The 22,531-nt window shown below is 47.8% G+C and overlaps 1 protein-coding gene across 1 annotated transcript in view; it reads left to right on the top strand.

Annotated features, from left to right (window-relative positions):
• The window catches only part of LOC120383116 (butyrophilin subfamily 3 member A1-like), a 37,416-nt gene extending 16,193 nt beyond the window's left edge, over positions 1-21,223 (top strand). Inside the window, exons 7-9 of the mRNA XM_039500741.1 lie at positions 17,820-17,890; positions 19,080-19,221; positions 19,912-21,223. Of these exons, the coding sequence (XP_039356675.1) occupies positions 17,820-17,890; positions 19,080-19,221; positions 19,912-20,441 (743 nt within the window). The 3' untranslated portion in view covers positions 20,442-21,223. The remainder of the gene's footprint in view (positions 1-17,819; positions 17,891-19,079; positions 19,222-19,911) is intronic.
• The last annotated feature ends 1,308 nt before the right edge of the window (positions 21,224-22,531 follow it).

The raw sequence follows: 22,531 nt of genomic DNA, 5'->3' as shown, positions 1-22,531 counted from the left end.
CCAAGCCATCCAGACTGAAAAGCATGAGCTTCTACTACTTGAGTTCAAGATATAACTCCCTTAGCTGGTAGCTATACAGTTATCCTCTAAAAATCCACCAGAGGAGGGCACAAAACACATGTTGGACAGTGAATTACAGAAATGCCAAATATTATTATTAGACATGCAATACTTTTCACAATGAACATCAGCGGCGGATAAACTGGGAGTTTAAAAATATTTGGAAAACAATTTTAGAATAACATTCAGTGCTGTGGTTTAAAAGAAAAAAAACTTGTTAAAACTCATAACTTAGCAGCATTCAGTGTTTGAAAAAAAACAACTTCTAGGAGTTAAGAATGTTGAAACAGGAAGACGTTATGCTTAGTTACCGCTTGGGCAAGGCGACGTTCTGTGTAATACTTGCAAGATTTCACTGTAATATTTTACAATATACAGCAGCGCAATGCTGATTCCATTGATATTGTTGAGCAATTCATGTTGATTTTATTGCAGCCCACATCTTAATAGTTTTGAATACTGTAGATCACAATTTTCAGCTCAGTCAGTCTGAACATGCAGAGCTTTAAAATTGCTATGCTTTAAACTGTATATTAACTACAATGTTATAAACCTGCATGTCAGAGAACTGTGTGACACTACTACTAGACAGTGGCACAAGGCAATTCAGTGTGAATCACAGAAATGTAGGACTGGAAGGGACACCAACAGGTCATCTAGTCAAACCCCTGCATTGAGGCAGGACTGAGTAATAACAACTAGACCATCCTTGACAGGTGTTTGTCTAACCTCGTAAAAAACTCCAATGACTGCTATTCCATAACCTCTCTAGGTAATTTGTCCAGTGCTTAACTACCTTTACAGTCAGGAAGTTTTTCCTAATATCTAACCTAAATCTCTCTTGCTACAATTTTAGCCCATTGCTTCTTTTTCCTGCATGTCCTGAGTGGGACGGGGTGGGTCCAGGCAGTGGGATTGGGGGAGGGAGTTCGTTGTGGGGAGGAGGGGTGGGTGGGTATGGACCGGGGAAGCAGGGTGGAGGAACAGAGGGGGACAGGACTGGGACTGAGGGAGTCGGGGAGGCTGAGGGGGATGGGACAGGACTGGGATGGGGGGAGTAGGGTAGGGGCTGAGGGGATCATGAATGGGACAGGGTAGAGAGAGCTGTGTAGAGTGGGGCAGGGCGGGGGAGACAATGGGGCTAGGCTGGGGAGGGTTGTGGGGGTTGGGGAGAGGGACAGGGTCTGGAGGGGATGAGACAGAGGGGAGCAGGACTGGAATGGGGGGAAGTTGAGGGGGTGGGACAGCAGGGGGAGCAATGGGGGTGAGATGATGGGAGAGGCTGAAGAAGAGATTTTGGGTAGGGCAGGGCTGAGGGCAGTGGGTTGTGGGGAGCAGGGGAACTGGGGGAGGCTGTTGGAACAGAGGCAGGGTCGGGGCTGAGGGCAGTGGGTCAGGTCTACACTAGCACCTCTCAGCATTGCTGTGCCAGGTGGCAGACCTGCACCACCGCTACCCTGGCGACGGAAGAGTCCTCTGTGGAAATGCAGACTCCATGACACAGACCCTCCTCGTCACTTCAAACCTGGCGCTGCTCTGGTCAGTCGCTAGGCTCCTGTCACTTTCAAACCTATGCAGGGTATCTAGCTCTTTTTCAGTTCTCAGGTTAAGAAAAGCCTCTGCATTTTGTGAGGGCTTCAGCATTCACTTTCCTACTTGACAAACTGTCTGCCTGACACATTGCTCCCAGGGCATTCATCTTTATTCATTATAGGCAGGTCCATCAGATTAACGAGCAACACAGTGGGAAGCAACACAATGGTGTCATGGATTTTTAATTTTTCAAACCACTTTGGCCTCAACAGGGATAACAGCAAATCTGGACAGAGCAGATGCGTGTCAGGATGGGTTTGGGTATTTATTTATTTTTTAAGTGAAAATGTTTGGGTCTGAGCAAAGGCTGCAAACTTCCCTTTGGAAACCTCTGCTGATCTTTTGCCCCAGGGGCTAACGACAGCCGGGACAGATTTCCACATACATGCAGGGTGAGATGCTCGGGGGGGAAGGGCACCGGGCACACAGAGGCAGCGAATTTGTCCTGAATTTGCTTTTTTATTTTTTGGTCTCTGCTGCTGCCTGATTGCATGGTTCTGGTTGCAACCGAGGTGTGGGTTTGACCAGTCAGTTCGTAACTCCAGGGTTCATAACTTTGAGATTCTACTGTATCTCCATGGGGTGTGGGGAGGAGGAAGCCTCTGTCCCCTGTGTCAACTGGATGCTCCTACAGCCTTAATCCTTTTAGGGCACTGAAGAGGCTTAACTCCTAACTGTTCCCAAGCAGAAAAGTAAAGTTAACTCACTACTGGGCTGTCCCCAGTCTCCTAAACAGTTTCTTAGCGGAGTGGCACTTTCTCCTGGGGGCTGAGTGCTTCTCCCCCAGCAGCTGCCCTACTACATCAGCCTGTTTCTCCACCCTTCCTGCAGAGAGGCAGAGCTCTGTCTCCCTTCCTCGTCAGCCAGCCCTGAACTTTGCCTCTTTTTATCTATGGCCGCCACTTCCTTCATTCACTGCTAGATGCGTTTTTTATCTATCTCCTTTTGCACAGTCTAGTAGCCTTAAGAAAACGCAGCCAGGCTTTCTTTGCACAATTCCATTTCCCTGGCATTCTCACATAGGGTTACCATAGTTCAGGTTCCCAAAAAAGAGGACACTGCTGGGGGTGGGGTGAGCTGGAGGGGGGTACAGTTGGGGGTGCCAGAGGGGGTACCTGTGGCAGGGGTACTCACTGGAGGTGGAGAGCTATGTCACTCCCTGTCATGGTGGCAGGGCAGCTGGCGCAAGCTCAGGATGCAATACCAGTCATCAGTCAGCCCCTCCCTGCGGAACCCCCTCCCCAGGGCTGGGAACTGAAGCCTAGGTGGGTGGGATCTGGCAGCTGTTGCTTGCAGGGGAATGGAACAATCAGCTGCAAATGTAGGGGATGGACCAATCAGGAAGCAGACCAGTTGGGGGCTCTTTCTGAGCAGGGCTTGTCTGCTCTGCAAACCCCCTGGAGGTTGCCTGTTATTTGAAAAATCCACCTGGACAGAGGAAGGAGGCTCAAAAAAGAGGCTTTGTCCAGGAAAACCCAGATGTATGTTAACCTGCTTCTCACCAGACCCTTTGGGGACAAATCTTTGATCCCAAGCAGATTCCATTTTTCATAAAGAAACTTTCTTTCCATAGAATGTTGCCCACTGTGCCATACCCCATGATGAACAGTGTCTTTGGTTTTGCACATTTTCCCCAGACCGCCTTTATGTCTTTTTCAATAACTGTAACTTATCATTTAAGGCACAATGACCTGTTAATGCTTAAAATGAGGACTTCACTTTTCCTTTCCTGACTGCAGAGCATAGTATTATCGTGGATTTTCAAGCATACGTCATAGAACCTTAGTCCATAGTTCTTGTCACTCCTTTGCAAGTTCCTTCATGACTTTCAGATTCCAGCCTATTTAAGGGTATTTTAATCTCCACCTCCTCATTTTTTAGAGCATGTTTTGTTGCTTTGTCAGTCATCTCATCGCCGGGTATTCCAATATGGGCCGGAATCCATGCTATTTGTTATACAGATAGCTGCCTGCATTGTTTCCGGAGTGAGAAACTTTATTTCATTTATGACGTTATTTCTGCTTTCTGAAGTCCCTGTTCCAATTGTCGTTTTGTGTGACAAGGAATCAGATAAAATTACGTCTCTGGCCCGCATAGGTGGTGGGTATAACAGGCCAGAGGACGCTAAGCCTTCCCTGGCACAGCCGCTGGACACCTGGGCCGTGGTGGCCCCACTAGCGTTCTACCTCTTCCCTTCCCTGCTCCTCCCCTTCCCCAAGGCTCCCACCTCCCACCCCTGGCCGAGTCCCTCCCTCCTCCAGCCCCCTGCACCCACGAGACACCCCCCACCCGCTGCTCATTGTGTCCCTGCAGGTCGGGGGCCTCACGGGGGAGGGGTGAGGAGAGGAGGAACACGATGAGTGGCAGTGGAGAGGGGCTGAGGCCGAGCGGGGGCAGAGCCTGGGGTGGAGTGGGGATGGGGAGTAGGTGGAGTGTGAACCGGGCTGCAAGCGGAAGAGGCAGGACAGGGAACTAGCCTCCCCCAGGGGCAGCTTCACCAGCCACCCATGCCAGCCAGTTGCACATCTCTTACCCAGCTGAGTGCAAACAATATCAGTAGTAATGAACTCGATAGTATTCATCACCCTGCAATTTTGACAGGTTTCCACGCCCCTTTTAGGGCTTATGTCCCACCTTCCCACCCCGTTTCTGTTGGCGCTGAAGTGTGGCGCCATCGACCATTTTGAAAAAATGTGTATGTGTATGTGTTTGAGTAGGGGAAGTGTTGTGTATGTTGTGATAGACCCAGGCCGGTTGGGTACAGCAGAATAGCAGAAGGCAGATATACTGGCCACTGGATTAACAGTTTTCTGTTCCCTGACTGACCAGAGCAGGGGCTGCTCCAGGCTAATGAGAACACCTGACTCTAATTAACCTGTAAAGAGTCAGGTGAGGCCATTCAGTTAATGTGACCACCTGACTCTAATTAAGGCCCTGCAGATACTATAAAAAGGGCTCACTCCAGTCAGGCAGGGGAGTCAGGGAACCAGAGGAGAGGAAGTGCGGCTGAAGGGCTGGTTACTGAAGACACCCCCAAACCATCGTTAAGGGAGCCCTAAGGTAAGGGTGAAGAAGGGAGAAGCAGGAGAGCTGTGGGGAAGTGGCCCAGGGAAATGTAGCAACTCTGGCAGTGAAAGGCTGGCTGCCAACAACTGCTACCATTAGGGTCCCTGGGCTGGAACCCGGAGTAGAGGGCGGGCCCGGGTTCCCCCCAACCCACCACTACAGGAACAGCTCCTGAGAGGGGAAGTCAAGTCCCTGTCAGGACAGGAGGCTGAACAGAGACTGTGGGAGTTCTCTCACCAACCTCCTTGCAGCCTATGATGAAAAGGGCTCAGCAGACTGTAACCCTGGCCCTAGAGAGAGAAGGGCTACGTGGAGGGTCACAGTGAGCCACTGAGGCTAGCATAAACCGCCTACAAGCGCAGGACCCACGGGAGCAAGGTCAGAGCTCTGCCACAATGTTTGTGCTTGGGTACATGGAGAGAAAAAGGTTGAAAGAAGAGAGTGAGAGAGTGTAAAGATGAAAAAAGAAAGTTTGAGTAAGGTTTAGAGAAAAAAGGAAAGAAAGGTTATTGGATGTGATTGAGTAAGGAGAGAGGCTGGTAAAGGCAGGTTATTCAAGAATAGAAAGATTTTTGTTTTTAAAGAGTTAATTAGTTTGAAAGAAGAGAGATTTGTAGTGAGTTTGAGTAAGGAATAGAACATTTTAAGATAAATGTAAATATCAGGATGGGTTAAGAAAAAAGTTAAATAATATTGAAAACTAGGTTTAAAAAGGGAAAGGCAAAACCTGTTTGGTAAGCACATGGTTAAAAAATGAACAAAAATGCATTTAAACTATTCAATACCAATGTAGGGTAAGAAAAAAGCCTTTAAAATTATTAAATAATATTAAAAACAATAAAAATAGGTTTAAAAAGGGAATTTACTAAGGCAGAGCCTGTTTAGTAAGCCCCTGGTAAAAACTATAAGGAGTGGCTAAGAAAAATACAGTGAAACTATTTAATACCAATGTAGGTTAAGAAAAAAGCATTTAAAATGATTAAAAACTAGGTTTAAAAAGGGAGTTTACAAAGGCAGAGCCTGTTTGGTAAGCACAGGGTAAAAAAGTGAATTAAAAAAAAAGCATTTAAACTATTCAATACCAGGGTAGGTTAAGAAAAAAAAGAGAAGTTAAAAGAAAGAACAGGACAAGAAAAAAGAAGAGAGAGCCCCTTTGCAAAGAGCAAAGATAGAGAGCACATGGTGGAATCACAATGAGAGAGAGAGAAGCAGGCAGAGTCTGTTTAGTAAGCACATGATAAAAAAGTGACTAGAAAAGCATTCAGTATCCGGGTAGGTTAAGAAAAAAAGAGAGGTTAAAAGAAAGAACAGGGCAAGAAAAGGGAAAAGAGAGCCCCCTTTGCAAAGGGCAAAGATAGAGAGCACATGGTTGAATCAGAGAGAGAGAGAAAACGAGAGAGAGAATTCTCACCTTTTAAGTCTTTCTGTCCCTGGTTCAGACCCTCTCAGACTTGTTATCACTGCCTTTGGATCGGCCCAATCAGAGGTTGTTCTACAGCAGCGTCATATAATTCATTTTCCCGAACCAATCCTAGAGTCCCAAGATTTTAAACAAGAGCCAACTCCCTCCTTTCCTCCCTTCCCTCCTCTCTCCCCCTCCCTTTTAACTGTTTTATTCTTATCTAAAGAAACAGACTTTCAACATTTTTTTCGCCATGTAGCCCTTTTACAGAGGAGTTTTTATAAAAGTTAAACCCATAAGCTTTTATTAACACAAATTTTTAAAAAAAAAATTTCCTAGGTTTTAGACTAACAGGTGTTCTTTTTTAGTAAAAACTGTGAAGCTGCAGCAAAGCTCCTGTTAGCAAAGCAGCCTCTGTGAGTCAGTGGATCACAGAGAAGCAAAGCTCCTGTTAGCAAAGCAGCCTTTGTGAGTGTGTGGATCACAGAGAAGGAGTTTGCTTCTTTACCTGCTTTTTAATAAGGAGTTTGCTTCTTTACCTGCTTTTTAACAAACACAGGTTAAAGTTACATTAAGCTCCTCCTTACAATGACAGCCCTAAACTATTGGCTAAGAGTATCATGCACCGTCCCTCCCTAAGTGAGGAGGAGCTTCTATTTAAACGGGTCTGATGATTAAAGATGCCTGCACCTCGAAGGCCCTGGCCAACACCGACAGTCAAGCTTCTCATGAAGAGACGTTATACGGTTGCTGCTATGGGCCCTGAAGAAACAAACACGCCATTTTGTCAAACAGTGTTTGAGACGGGTCATGGAAGCGGGGAGACAGGGATAGCTAACGATGCCTGTACCCACAGAAACAACGCGGTGGAGAAACACGAGGCCAGACCGCTGGGCCATGATTTGTTTGAGACTCCGGCCCCTGGCCAGGAGAACCCAAACGAAGGTCTGTACAGAGACAAGGCACAGGTACGTTGTATGTAAGAACGTTCAAAGGGGTGGTTTGGCAGGAACCAATGCTCAGTTGGCTAGAGCCTTTTGGATCAAGCCTGCCCAGAGACATATTTCAGTTGTTGTTGTTTGTTGTTTTTAAAAGCTGCCTGCGGAAGGGATCTCTTGATACACGGTGTAAGAAGTTTTAAAATCATGTTATGAAAAAGTACAAAGATGCCTTACACGCATTTCTTACTGTCAATTTTTCAGCAGCTGAGCGATGGTTCTTCAGAGGACTTGGAGATTTTGGACACCGAAAGCTCCGAAGGACCGGGTGGTTTGGGCCCAATCTGTTTTTGCCCAGACACAAAACCAGATGCTCCACAGAATGCCGAAACAGCGGGGGACGCTTATTCTATAGGCCTGTACTATCTAAAGTTGAGAGACACATTCGGTATTAAGCCGGTGCGGTTCATAACCGTAAAACTGTGATGCGCGCAATTGTGAGAGCGGCTGTGCACAGAATCATCAAGCACTGCCTGAGAGAAAAACAAAATGAGGATTGTCCTGGGTGCGCCATAGATGCCCCCGGTCAGAGGCATCATGCCTGCGTGTACTGGTCTTTAGATGATGTGAATTGTAAAATTAAAGAAATTAGCGGTAGTTTGTGTATGGAGAGTGTGTTAAATATCATCATCACGCTGGGATACGCGCTGCAGTGCCTCTGTTTAACCCAGGAACATTTGGCTCTAGGGGCAGAATTGGTGGACAAAGTGACAGAGGCCGAGAACCCAAATAGCGTTTTAGATGAAATCATCAAACCAACAGATAAATGTTTAATGCAAAATGTTGAACATCTTCTTTGTTCAGCAAATTACAAAATCTTGCTAAGAAAAAACACTAACAGTTAGAGCGTGTTTTGGGAACAAAACAGGCCGTGTTGTCAAATAAAATGTCAGTTGAAAATAACTGTGTAAAGTGTGTTTTTATGGAGTTCCAGGGATGTGGGGTTTGTCAAAAGGGTGGTAGGTTGCCCCCGTAGTATATGTGCAGTTAGGTTACAGTTCATCAATAACAACAAAAGGTATATGAACGGCCTGGTCCTCTAACACCTCACCCACCCCTGGTGTTTGTGCATGAGGGTTATAGGCTCCCTAGGCCCAGGGACTGTTGCAAAGCAGCCCCAGAACCTCTCTTAAATCATACCATCTTCTGCTTCGGCTGTACCTTTTCATTTTCCACCCCAAGGCCCTCTGCATTAGGACTTAATCAGAGCCCCTCTGATTTCAACAATGTCTCAGGTCTCTCTCGTCTACTATTTCATATTATTTAATGCTGTACATCACCTAGGGTTACAGTTTGCATAAAAGTGTTTTATAAAAACAAAACAAAATATATTGTCTAGGGGCTTAGACAAGGTAATAATCAACAATATTGTAACTATTGCTTTGCAGACCTTGCTACAATGTATCTTTTAGCTTGTTTTTGTTAATATTTCTGATAGGCCATAAGATGGGGGGAGATAATACCTCATAAAGTGGAAAAGTGCTTTCAAATAATAAACACTTGCCCATGCTAAAGCATAACAACCTACAGACAGGCTGCCTACAAAACCGTTTCACTAAAAGAGTTATCAACATGCCCCCTAAAACTCAGGACAGCTTTCTTACCCCCATGGCCTGATCTCTGTGGCTCTGGCTTTTTTTAAAAAAATGTTTGTTCTTGGTTTAGATTAAAAAAAAACATTAAAAAAAGAAGAAAAAAGGGGAAGGGTGGGGGGAGAAAAGTAAGTGTGTGTGTGTGTAGAGCGGGGGTGAGGCAGGCTCCATATCTCTGGTACAAAACAGCTAACTTTTTTTACATAAGCTATTTTTTCTTGAAGTTTTTTTGTATAAATCCAAACTTTAAAAAGCAATCTTGGGGTTTTTTTTTAATTAAAACACATATGTAAATGCCCCTTAATCGCCAGTTTTCATATTCTTACCCAGTTGTTGTTTTGGTCCTTTAAAAACACTATTTTTAAAAGAACAGGCTAGTATCTTAAGCCTTTTTAGTTCGCTAAACTTCTGCAAAATATCCCTAAGAGGGGCCTTGTTTTGTTACAGCTCAGGCAATACTGCTTTTTCATAATAAACTTTAAAAAAACATAATGCTTCAAATATATGAGGAGGAAAATAAACTTCTCTCTAATCCACTGGATTACAAAATAAGGGGGATATAAACTAGCTGTTAGTAAGGTTCTGTGGTTTTCACTCTGGCATGTTTTCTGCATGCTCTTTTTTAAATTAAAACACGCATGTAAAAATGTTAAACAAGGGGCTCTGTCTTGATATAGGCTTGTCTTTTAAAGTGTTTTATTCTTCTACAAAACTTAATATAACTTTCACTTGTATGTGTTAAAAAACAGGCAAAGAAGCAGCCTTCTTATCTCTGATCTACTGGCTTACAGAGGCTGTTTTTGCTGACTGCTGCTTTGCTGCAAAAACCTGCTGTCCTTACTAAAAAAATGACCAGTGCTAGCCTAAACCTAGGAAAAAACTTTTATAAACAGGCTTTCTGTGTTTTTACGCCTGGGTTGTTTCTGCGGACTTGCATGTTATTGAAACACCTATGCCTAAGGGACTAAATGCAGGTTATGGGTCTTCAGGTAGGCTTGTCTTTTCAAGTGTTTATTCCTTGTTAAAAAGTGGGAAAAGAAACAAACTTCTTCTCTCTAATACAATGGTTTACAAAATAAGGGGTATATAAACCGTCTGTTACTAAAAACCTGGGGTTTAAAACCTGGGGTGCTTCTGCCTGCTCTTTTACATTTTAATGAAACACTTATGCCAAGGGGGCTAAATAAAAAAAAGTGTCTTCAGGTAGCCTGTTTTTCAAAGGGATCTTCTTCTTTTCTAATCCACTACCTTCAAAAGGCTGTTTCAAGTGGTTCTCACTAAAAACCTTGGGGGGAAACTTTTTCTTAGTAAGAGTTTTGTGTGTTTAGGTCTGGGGTGCTTCTGCCTGCTCTTTTTTTTTTTATTGAAACACCCCTACAAATAAAGGAATGTGTCTTCAGGTAGGTTTGTTATTTCATGAGTTTATTCATGTTAAAAAGAGGGGGGTTTAGACATTACTTCAAAAAAACACATTTTAAAATGGTTTATAGTATGTGGTGTTCAGCTTTTGTTACAGGGTCCTGGTTGTTTAGATAAGAGCAGAGCGGGGCTTTGCTGCAGTTTCACAGTTTTTACTAAAAAATAAGCAGTGCTAGTCTAAAACCTAGGGGGAAAAACTTTTTTTGTCACTATACATTACTTTTATAACCCTAGACTGTTTCTGCCTGCTCTTTTTTTATTAAAACACCTATACCAAAGGACTGTGTCTTCATTTAGGCATGTCTTTTCAAGTGTTTATTTCTTTCCAAGACTTTTACCTCTCTTTGTTTAAAAAGTGGGGGAAGAAGCAATCTTCTTCTCTCTAATCCAGTGGTTTACAAAATAAGAGGAATATAAACTGGCTGTTACTAAAAACCTGGGGTTTTAAGCCTAGGGTGCTTTTGCCTGTTCTTTTTTTATTATAACACATACAAAAGGGCTGTGTTTTAGGTTTGTCTTTTTAAGTCATTATCCCTTTGCAAAACTTAATGTAACTTTAACCTGTGTTTGTTAAAAAGCAGGTAAAGAAGCAAACTCCTTCTCTGTGATCCACTGACTCACAGAGGCTGTTTTTGCTGACAGCTGCTTTGCTGCAAAAGCCTGCTGTCCTTACTTAAAAAATGACCAGTGCTAGCCTAAACCTAGGGGAAAACTTTTATAAACAGGCTTTCTGTGTTTTTAAGCTTGGGTTGTTTCTGCGGACTTGCATGTTATTGAAACACCTATGCCTAAGGGACTAAATGAAGGTTATGGGTCTTCAGGTAGGCTTGTCTTTTCAAGTGTTTATTCCTTTCCAAGCCTTTCACCTCTCTTTGTTAAAAAGTGGGAAAAGAAACAAACTTCTTCTCTCTGATCAGGGGTGGCTCCAGGCCCCAGCACGCCAAGCGCGTGCTTGGGGCGGCATGCCATGGGGGGCGCTCTGCCGGTCGCTGGGAGGGTGGCAGGCAGGGTGCCTTCGGCGGCATGCCTGCGGAGTGTCCACTGGTCCTGCGGCTTCGGTGGACCGAGAGTGAGGGTACTGGGGTGGGGGGAGACACCCCGGAGTCCCTGGAGGCATGCAGCCAGGAGCTCTTCTCAAGCCAGGAGGAAGGTAGCCAGTCACAGCAGCCGGTACTTGGTGGAGGACAAACAGAGGAGCGGGTTCCCGGTAAGCGGCTTTTTATTTTCAGGATGGAAATTTTTCGGGAGAGGAGGGAGGGTTCTGCATGCATGCATGCATGCCTAGATGTGGAATAGCGCATTTATGTGGTCTATCACGTTGCGGTAATCGGCCTCGGTAATCTCTTCAAAAGTTTCAGCCAGAGCGTGGGCAATGCGCCTGCGCAAGTTTATTGGGAGAGCCACCGTGGTCCTTGTCCCAGTCAGGCTAATGCGTCTGCGCCACTGTGCCACGAGGGGTGGGGGGACCATTGCTGCACACAGGCAAGCTGCATAGGGGCCAGGGTGGAATCCACATTGCTGTAGAAGACCCTCCCGCTCTTCCCAGGTGACCCGCAGCAGCGAGATATCTTCCAGGATCAACTCCTGTGGAAAATGTTCAGTGTAGGTGCCCCCTGCAGCTGTTTGCTTTCCCCAACACACAGAAACCCCAGTACAGCCCTGAAGCAATCAGTCCCCCTTACTCACCATTTTGGGGTTCCTGTGGGTTATGTGTGCCCTCTTTGGTATGGGAAAATTATGCTATTGTGAAGAATGTTACTCCTTCACTGTGTGGGAATAACTGTCTGAGATATAAACAATGCTGCCTCTGTTAAGTGTTGCCTTTTTTGCCTTTCCGCAAGCAACCTTGAGTTCTCGGCTGCCCATGTTATCAACAGCTCAAAGACTCCAAAACCTCCGGAAGAAGCCGCAAAAAAAGCAAAGAAGACCTGCTGCAAGCAGTTATGGATCACTCTGCCAGAGAGAATCAAAAAATGCAGGACTGGAGGGAAAGGGAAAGCAGGAGCTGCCAGAAAAACTCAGCAGCCAGGAAGAAAAGCACAAAGCAGCTGATAAGCATCCTGGAGCACCAAGCGGACTCTATCCAGGCGCTCGTAACCATGCAGGCAGAGCACTACCGCGCCAGCCCCACCTCCCCTCCCCGCATCCCAAAGCTCTTTCCCTTGTGCCCCAATGTCAGCTCAAAACCCCCTTCCCCAGCATCCAGATTCTTACCACCACGAGCGCCTCCAACACCTGTACGTTCACCAACCAGCCCTGAGAATTATGACCCTTACCCTCTGCACTCAACCCCCATCACCATGCAGTATAGGCATCCTGAAGTGCAGCACTCATTGCACAGCACTCCAGACAGGACATATTCAAACCTGTGACTGCACAGTTTCCCCCCCACCCTTTAGGTTTCCAAAATGATGTGTGTCTGTCAATAAAGTTATTTTCTTTTCAATAAAAGAATTCTTGGCTTTGAAAACAGTCTTTATTATTGCAGAAAGTCAAAGATACCATAGCCCAGGAAAGAAACAGGCACTGCAAATCAGCTTAGGAAAAACAGATTCCTACTAACATTGTAACCACTGCACTTCACTCCCGTGCAAGGCACCAAACATTACTGTTGGTTTTCAGCCTCAAATTCCTCCCTCAAGGCATCCCTAATCCTTGCAGCCCTGTGCTGGGCCTCTCTAGTAGCCCTGTTCTCTGGCTGTGCAAATTCAGCCTCCAGGACTTGAACCTCGGAGGTCCATGCCTGACTGAATGTTTCACCCTTCCCTTCACAAATATTATGGAGGGTACAGCACGCGGATATAACCACAGGGATGCTGTTTTCCCCCAAGTCCAGCTTCCCATACAGAGATCACCAGCGCCCCTTTAAACGGCCAAAAGCACACTCCACAGTAATTCGGCATCGGCTCAGCCTGTAGTTGAACCGGTCCTTGCTCCTGTCAAGCTTTCCTGTATATGGTTTCATGAGCCATGGCATTAACAGGTAAGCGGGGTCTCCAAGGATCACAATGGGCATTTCAACGTCCCCTACTGTGATCTTCCGGTCTGGGAAAAAAGTCCCGGCCTGCATCTTCCTGAACAGGCCAGTGTTCCAAAAGATGCATGCATCATGCACCTTTCCAGGCCAGCCTGTGTTAATGTCAGTGAAACGCCCACGGTGATCCACAAGCGCCTGGAGAACCATAGAGAAATACCCCTTCTGATTAATGTACTCAGATGCTAGGTGGGGTGGTGCCAGAATAGGAATATGCGTCCCATCTATCGCCCCTCCACAGTTAGGGAAACCCATTTGTGCAAAGCCATCCACAATGTCCTGCATGTTCCCCAGAGTTATGGTTCTTCTTAGCAAGATGCGATTAATGGCCCTGCAAACTTGCATCAACATGATTCCAGTGGTCGACTTTCCCACTCCAAACTGGTTCGCGACTGATCGGTAGCTGTCTGGAGTAGCCAGCTTCCAGATTGCAATAGCCACCCACTTCTCCACCGGCAGGGCAGCTCTCATTCTCGTGTCCTTGTGCTGCAGGGTGGGGGAGAGCTCAGCACACAGTCCCATGAAAGTGGCTTTTCTCATCCAAAAGTTCTGCAGCAACTGCTCGTCATCCCAGACTTCCATGACGATGTGATCCCACCACTCAGTGCTTGTTTCCCGAGCCCAAAAGCGGCGTTCCACGGTGCTGAGCATTTCCGTGAATGCCAGAAGCAATTTAGTGTCATACGCGTCAGGCGACTCGCTATCATCGTCGGACTCCTCATCACTTTGGATCTTAAGGAATAGCTCAACTGCCAAACATGATGTGCTGGCGAGACTCGTCAGCATACTCCTCAGCAGTTCGGGCTCCATTTCCCACAGAAATCGCGCTGCACAGAAACCATTGAGAGAGTCAAGATGGCGCCAAACATGGACGGAAAAACAGGGATTGCTGGGATGTGAAGCGATGCATCACGGGACGTTGGGACAGGAAGCAGAATGACCCGCACCCTCCACCCCCTTCCCACAACCCACGGCGCCAAAATGGCATCAAAATGGGACGAGGTGCTCTGTGGGATAGCTGCCCATAATGCACCACTCCCAACACCGCTGCAAATGCTGCAAATGTGGCCACACTGCAGCGCTGGTAGCTGTCAGTGTGGCCACACTGCAGGGCTTTCCCTACACAGCTGTATGAAGACAGTTGTAACTCCCAGTGCTGCATACCTGCAAGTGTAGCCAAACCCACAGAAAGACTTAAAAGGTGAGAATTCTCTCTCTCATTTTCTCTCTCTCTCTCTGATTCAACCATGTGCTGTCTATCTTTGCCCTTTGCAAAGGGGGCTCTCTGTTCCCTTTTCTTGCCCTGTTCTTTCTTTTAACCTCTCTTTTTTTTAACCACTCTTTTTTTTCTTAACCTTTTTCTTAACCTACACTGGTTTTCTTTTTTTTCTGTCATTTTCCCAAAAGCTGGAGACGTTTTGAAAAGTTACCAAATGGAAAAAAGAAAAAACAATTTTCTAGATATTATGATATTATTTATGTCTTTGTATTGGGGTCATGCCTGGGAACCCCAGTCATGGACTCGGACCCCACTGTACTAGGTGCTGGCCAAACACAGAACCCTGCCCCACAGAGCTAAAGATCTAAATAGAAACAAAGAAAGCTCTATGGATGCCATTTGTTCCTTGCATTCAGTGGCAAGAGAGGGAATAATAGGGAAGAAAAAAAAACCAAACTCTGAAATTTCCAAATAGTCCAGAAACCAAAATGAAAATTTCAGTTCAAGACAAAGTGAAAAATGCATCGGATTGAAATTCCCCATTGAGGAACCTAGCTGAAAAAAACACTTTCCTGCCTCCCCAAATGATGGTTTCGATGAATTTCCATTTTCCGGTGGGAAAAGGGTTCGGTTAGACCATTCCCAGCGGCAAGACTCGTGGTGCTGTTGTCTATTATCTGCATTGTGTCAGCAGCTGAAAGCCCAGCCACACAGGGCTGAGCAAGTAGCAGAGAGAAGAGCTTTGTGCAGTGACACACTAACTCACAGACACGAACATGTGTGGGTGTGTTTACACTGGGAGGGATTCCCCTGATTATAGGCATGAGCCCACAGCTGGAAACCAGCCCTTGGGCTAGCCCCATGCCTGAATCACCCTCTCACATAAGCCCAGCAAGGGTCAGGCCCTGCTGGTGTAACTCATGGGCAGAACATCTAGGGCTGAGTTACACACACACTTGCATCAAACATCCTGTTTATTCCCACCCCACCCCAATCTGTGGGACCTCACTCAGCTCAGGCCAACAGCATCATAGGTCACGTTGAATGAGGAGTGTGGAAAGAAAAAGTAGTTACCCTACATCACAGGTTAATTGGCAACTGGTTTAAAACAAACAAAAGGAAGTATTTCTTCACACAACACAAGTTAACCTGTGGAACTCTTTGCCAGAGGATGTTGTGAAAGCCAAGACTATAACAGGGTTCAGAAAAGAACTAGATAAGTTCATGGAGGATAGCTCCATCAATGGCTATTAGCCAGACTGGGCAGGGATGGTGTCCCTAATCTCTGTTTGCCAGAAGCTGGGAATGGGCAACAAGGGATGGATCACTGGATGATTACCTGTTCTGTTCATTCTCTCTGGGGCACCTGGCATTGGCCACTGTCAGCAGACAGGATACTGGGCTAGATGGACCTTTGGTCTGACCCCAGTCTGGCCGTTCTTATGTTCTTACACGGGTGGGGGAGGTAAGAGTGATGCAGTATGTCACCCAGATGTCTCTGACAGAGCCAGGAATGGACCCACATCTCCAGGGTCCCAGCCAAGTGCCCTTTCCACCAGGCCAGTGATCTCCTCACTCCAGCTGGCCCCTGAATCTGGCACTGGCGCTCTGTTAGACCCTGACCACACTGGTGCCGGCGTCACTGCCCCAGAGCCCTCTGCTGCACACATTCTTTGTGTCTCCTTTCATGAAGCCTTTTCCAACAGGCCCGATTCAACATTTCCCACCTAGCTCTTCCAGGCAGGGCCAGCGATTGCAGACATTGGGCAAGATCCCCAGCTGGTGGGAATCAGCCGTAGCTCCACTGGAGTCAATGGGCCAGATCCCTTGCTGGTGTCAATGGGCTGTAGTTCCACTGGAGTCAATGGGCCAGATCCCCAGCCATAGATGCCGGCTTCCTCCAGGCACGGCGGTTGCTCAACCCCCCACTTTGCCCAAGGTCCCTCCCCCACCCGTCCTCTTCCCTCAAACCCCCACCCTCATCCTGCCTCTTCCCACCCTGCCTCTTTCCCTCCTCTTCCCACTCAGTTCCGCCCCCTCTCCTGAGCGCGCCCCATCCCTGCTCCTCCCACTTCCTCCCAGAGCCTCCTGCATGCCGTGAAACAGCTGATCGTGGTGGATGGGAGGCACTGGGATGGAGGGGGAGGAGTTGATCAGCAGGGCCACTGGTGGGTGGGAGGTGCTGGGGGCGAGAGGGGAGCTGGCTGCCAGTGGGTGCTCAGCACCCACTAATTTTTTTCTATGAGTGCCCATGGAGTTGGTGCCTATAACCCCAGCATTGGAGTCAATGGGGCCAGATCCCAGGTTGGAATCAATGGGCTGTAGCTCCATTAGAGTCATGGTGCCAGACCCTCCAACTGGTGTAAGTTTACAAGAGCTCAATTTCTATCGATTAGGCCAGATCCTCAGCAGATGTAAATCAGTGTTGCTTCACTGGAATTAATGCCAGTTTACACCAATTGATGATCTGGGCCAGTAATTTCTGCTCTGTAAAAATGTATTATTTGTTGCCAAGGACAAAGTGACTGAATGGTTCAAGGTAATACAGTAACAAACATACCGACCTGATTCTCCACTCGTTCGCCCCTGTGTAAATCAGGAGTAACCCCATTGGAATCACTGGGGCTGGTTCCCTTCCATTTATACAGCCTAGCTTCCGCTGGGCCCGCATAGCTATTTTCCAGCATGGTGATTCTCTGTCCAAAACTGCCCATGTCACCTGAAGCCTCCGTGCCCTCTGTACCTTGGGGGTAACCATCGCTCCCTGCCTCAGAGGAGGTGGTGAGGGTGAACTCATCAATGCATGTGAGATGTTCAGATACCACAGTAATGGGAGCCAGATAAGCACTGAGAGTTCCATCTGTGACCAAAACCCAGGAGCCCTGATTCCCAGCCCCCACCCCACCCCCTGCTCTAACCAACTAGATCCCACTCCCTTCCTAGAGCCGGGAATAGAACCCAGGAGTCCTGGCTCCCAGCCCCCCTCGCTCTAACCTACTAGACCCCACTCCCTTCCCAGAGCCAGGGATAGAACTCAGGAGTCCTGGCTCCCAGTGGTGCCTCCACATGCAGAGGCACAAGCCTAGGCCCCCAGGCCTGTCCCGGGCTGCATTCTGCTTAGCTGGCTCGTTATCTCAACACAGGAGATTAGCTCTCTCTTGGCAAGGTTGCCATGTCCCCAGCGTGATTAGAGGTGATCTGTGACTGGGACGAAAGTCCATCCTCCTTGTTCTGTTGCACTTTGAGTTGTTTTCCAGGCAACCAGGAGCCCCCCTGGAGGGAAGAGAACTGAACCCAGCAGGGTGGGAAATTGCCTGGTCTGCAGCCCCAAAGCATATTCTAACTGCCCAGCACTGCTGAGGGCTCAGCTGGGCATCCAGCCTCATCTCGGCAGGCGCTTCAAGGGCTGGGAACATGATGGGGATTTGATAAGCAGCCCCCAGAGGATCTGTACGGGCCAGGAGGGGTCAGACAGCAGCTGGGCCTGAGCAGGTAGGAAGGAAGGAGGTGAGTGCTGGGGCCTTTCAGGTGTAACAAGCACGCACAATGCCAGCTGAAATCAATGGGGGTGATCAGCGATGTGTAGGGGGGAACATTGTGGGTCAGCGGATAGGGCACTAGACTAGGCAGGACTCCTGGGGTCCATCCCTCGTTTGGGGAGGGGAGTGCAGCCGAGTGGTTAGAGCAGGGGAGTTGGGAACCAGGACTCCTGAGCTCATCCCTGGTTTGGGGAAAGGAGTGGGGTCAAGCAGGTTAGAGCAGAGGGGCTAGGAGTCAGGTCTCCTGTGTGATCATAGCTAGACTGTCTATGCCTCAGTTTCTCCTCTATAAAATGGGGATAGTGGTCCCTCCCCTTGCAGGGGGGTTGTGGGGATTATTTAAAGTTGGCTAAGGGGGCTTGGACAGTCCGGCAATGATGGTGGGGTGGCTCAGAGACATGCCTACAAGTACAGTAGAAAGGACAATCCCATTTGGGGTGGAGGGACAGAGAGTGGAAGTTATCTCTGGCAGACTCTTTTTCCAGAGCAGAGATTCTCCTAGAACAGGGGTGGGGAAACTTTTTGGCCTGAGGGCCACATCTGGGTGGGGAAATTGCATGCAGGGCCATGACTGTAGGGCTGGGGCAGGGGGTTGGGCTGCGGGAGGGAGTGCTGGGTGTTGAAGGGGGTGTGGTGTACATGAAGGGGCTCAGGGCAAGGGGTTGGGGCACAGGAGGGGGTGCGGGGTGTGGCAGGGGGCTCAGGGCAGGGGGTTGGGGTGCGGGGTGCAGGAGGTGTTCGGGGTGCAAGCTCTGGCCTGGCGCCACTTACCTGGAGTGGCTCCAGGGTGGCAGAGGCGCACAGCGGGGCTAAGACAGACTCCCTGCCTGCCCTGGCCCTGTGCCACTCCCAGAAGTGGACTTCACCACATCCCTATGGCCCCTGGAGGAGTGGAGGCAGAGGGCTCCGTGCGCTGCCCTCACCCGCGGGTACCTCTCCCAAAGCTCCCATTGGCCACAGTTCCTGTTCCTGGCCAATGGGAGCTGCAGGGGGCGGTGTCTGCATGCGAGGGCAGCGCATGGAGCCCTCTGCCCCCCTTCCCCCAGGAGCCACAGGCGGCCCGCAGCGCCACAGGGTGGCAATCCCATGGGTTGGATCCAAAGCCCTGATGGGCCAAATCCATCCTGCAGGCCATAGTTTTCCCACCCTTGTCCTAGAAGGATCCACTCTGGACAACAGTTTTCCCCCGGTTGGTCACGGCAGATCCATATTCCCCATCGGCTGCTCACATCTTAGCCGTCCTCATGGGCTCTGATTCCTTGCTGGGTTACCCCAAGATGAAGGTCTACAGAGAAAAAGGTAACTACTCCTGTGTGGTTCCCAGGGCATCAAAGAACCAGACCCCTGTGGGTGCCGGTGCGACTTCACGGGGTGCTACACACCAGCTAGCCATACCATTGAGATACCCCATCCTCCCCTGGGAAATGGAAGGTTCCCACTGGCCTTTGCTACCCTTTAGTGCCCATTATACAGTATAGACACCCTTTCTTATCCCTCACCCTCTGCTGCCCCAGTGCCCATTACATGGTATAGCCTCCCCTTCCCCACCCCTCACCCTCTTCTGCTCCTAGTGCCCATTATACAATATAGCTGCCCCTCACCCTCTGCTTCCCCTAGTGTCCATTATACAGCATAGCCGCCCCTTCCCCACCCCACCCCACCTTCTGCTGCGCCTAGTGCCCATTATGCAGTTTAGCCACCCCTTCCCGAGCCCCATCCTCTGCTGCCCTGTTCCCGTTATACACTGTAGCTGTCCCCTCCTACCTCTCACACTGTGAGACCCGGGGATACCAATCCTCTCCCAAGTCTCTGACTGTAAATTTTAAATTTTCTATTGAGACTCTCTGCCCAGGGCCCTCTGTCCTTTAGTTATTTCCCAGAGCCTGAGAAAGCAGAATGGAGGAGCGCTTGCCTGAGCAACTTCAATACCATTTTCTGCTTCTATCTATAAGCTTAGGCTCTCTCCTGCTGGGTTGTCTCTCCCCACAGAGGATGTCACTCTGGACCCAGATACAGCTCACCCCAGTCTGGCCCTTTCCAAGGACCAGAGAAGCGTGACAGCCACAAAAACAAAGCTGACTCTGGCCAACAACCCAGGGAGATTCGACATTTACTCCTGCGTGCTGGGCTCTGACGGCTACGAGTCGGGGACACATTACTGGGATGTGGAGGTGGCTGGCACAGGGGGCTGGGCTCTGGGCATCACCAGGGAGTCTGCCAGCAGGAAGGGATGGTTCAATTTCAGCCCCAAGCAAGGCACATGGGCCATCCAGTTCTCCAGGGGCCAGTACCGGGAAATCACTGCAGAATGGAGCCTGCTGGACCAGTCGCAGAGCCCTGGCAAGATCAGAGTGTATCTGGACTATGAAGGAGGGATTGTGTGCTTCTACGATGCTGACACCATGGCCCCCCTCCATGCCTTCACCTCCTCCTTTTCTGGGAAGATCTACCCGTTCTTCTGGGTCTGGTCTGTAGGGACCTCCCTCAGACTGTGTCCCCCACAACCCTCCAATAACTGAGGGAACAGTCTAGAGGCTGCTATCATTTCTGAGGACATCAATGGACATTGGATCATGTTTTGTCTCAGCCAGAGATTGAATCATGAACACTGTGATGCGTCTGGATTTTAGCCCATGAGGCAGCATCTCCCTTAAACACCTCTTTGCTGCCTGCCACCCTGCCCCTCATGCATGGGAAATGCTCCCTAATAAAACCCAAGCAACTGCTACCTTCTCCTCCCCTAGGTCCCTTCTTAATTGTCCCTTCTGCCATGATGCCTCCAGAACTCAGCCTGGTGATCAGGGCTAGACAAGTGATCTGCTGTGAATATGACTCTTCTTCATCTTTCCTATCCTGCTCTACCTTTACCTCTGTTTTACAAGTTTTATTAAAGTTATGATTACCCAAGCATATAGAAATACCATACAAACCTATGCACAAGTTACAAATAGTTATACTCACATCCTCCTAGATAGTGTTAGGGGCTGTTGTGTCTCTCATGACTTGATCATCAGTAGAGGGGTGGTTCCTGCTGGGGCTTCCCATAGGGAACTCCGTTTTTCTAATCTAGGTGCCCGCTTTATAATTTGATTCTGATTATACTTCATTCTGCGCATGTCCATAAAAGTGTCAACCCTTTTTTCTCTTATTGGTCTGCTGTCCCCCTGAAACTTAGGCTGTGTAAGTTCCCTTTGTTCTCACTAGCATTGACATACAACCTGTATCCTGTGGTTAAGATACATGTCAGAGACAGATGTGCCTTTACAGTATTGTTATGATCTAATTTTAATCTTCTGGGTATTTTTTTTGCATTACCACTTGGTACCTCTTTTCCCATAATCTTAGGACATTGGGTTATTTCTCAGTCATTGGCTTATGTCATCATTTCTTGTCTTTAAGACCTAAAATAGCTAAGCTGAAATCTTGCAGGCCTCAGCCTACAGATTCTTGCATTTCAGCTTGTTTTACTTATGTCTAATACATTATTCTTTTATATAGTAATTCATTTTATACTATTATAATCCTACAAATTAACTCTAATTAACATAAAATGAATATATAATATAACATGTTGATAAATGAAATGAAACTAAAATCATTGGCTATACTAACCACCAGAAGAGTGAGGCTCTGGAACATCCTCCCAACAGGAATCATGGGGGCAAACAACCTATTTGAGGATGAATTGTGAAAAGTTTGTGAACAAGATAATATATGGGGTTGCCTGCAAATGGATCATCACCCAGGAGGTCCCTTCCAATCCCATGTTCCTAGGTGAAAAGAAACAAAGACAAACCATGAGCTTTAACACATTGGGTGCCCCCCTAATTTTCTTGCTTGAAAAGAGAAGACTAAGGGGGGACATGATAGAGGTATATAAAATCATGAGTGATGTTGAGAAAGTGGATAAGGAAAAGTTATTTACTTATTCCCATAATACAAGAACTAGGGGCCACCAAATGAAATTAATAGGCAGCAGGTTTAAAACAAATAAAAGGAAGTTCTTCTTCACGCAGCGCACAGTCAACTTGTGGAACTCCTTACCTGAGGAGGTTGTGAAGGCTAGGACTATAACAATCTTTAAAAGGGGACTGGATAAATTCATGGTGGCTAAGTCCATAAATGGCTATTAGCCAGGATGGGTAAGAATGGTGTCCCTAGCCTCTGTTCGTCAGAGGATGGAGATGGATGGCAGGAGAGAGATCACTTGATCATTGCCTGTTAGGTCCACTCCCTCAGGGGTACCTGGCATTGGCCACTGTCGGTAGACAGATACTGGGCTAGATGGACCTTTGGTCTGACCTGGTACGGCCTTTCTTATGTTCTTATATTAAGAATGTGACAGCCTGTCATGAGATAATTTCCAGAGTGTTGAGACAATATGTGTGTGGGTGAGAGCAGAGCTGCTGGGTAGGCCACTAGCAGTTTTTAAGAAACTACTTAGGCCTATAATGGATGCTGATGCAAATGGGAGGCTAGAAGTCCCTGTCTTCTCCTATTTTTATCTTTTGAGAAAACATGGCATGCGGTTGCAATGGCAGATCTTTCCAGGGAACGGTCACCCCTGAGCAGGACTTTCCATAGTGACCGCAGGTGCCCACCTCAATGA

Source organism: Mauremys reevesii, linkage group 15 (assembly GCF_016161935.1).
Source record: "Mauremys reevesii isolate NIE-2019 linkage group 15, ASM1616193v1, whole genome shotgun sequence".
NCBI lineage: Eukaryota > Metazoa > Chordata > Testudines > Geoemydidae > Mauremys > Mauremys reevesii.
Note: the sequence above shows the minus strand (reverse complement) of the source record. Positions and strands in the feature narration are given on the sequence as shown.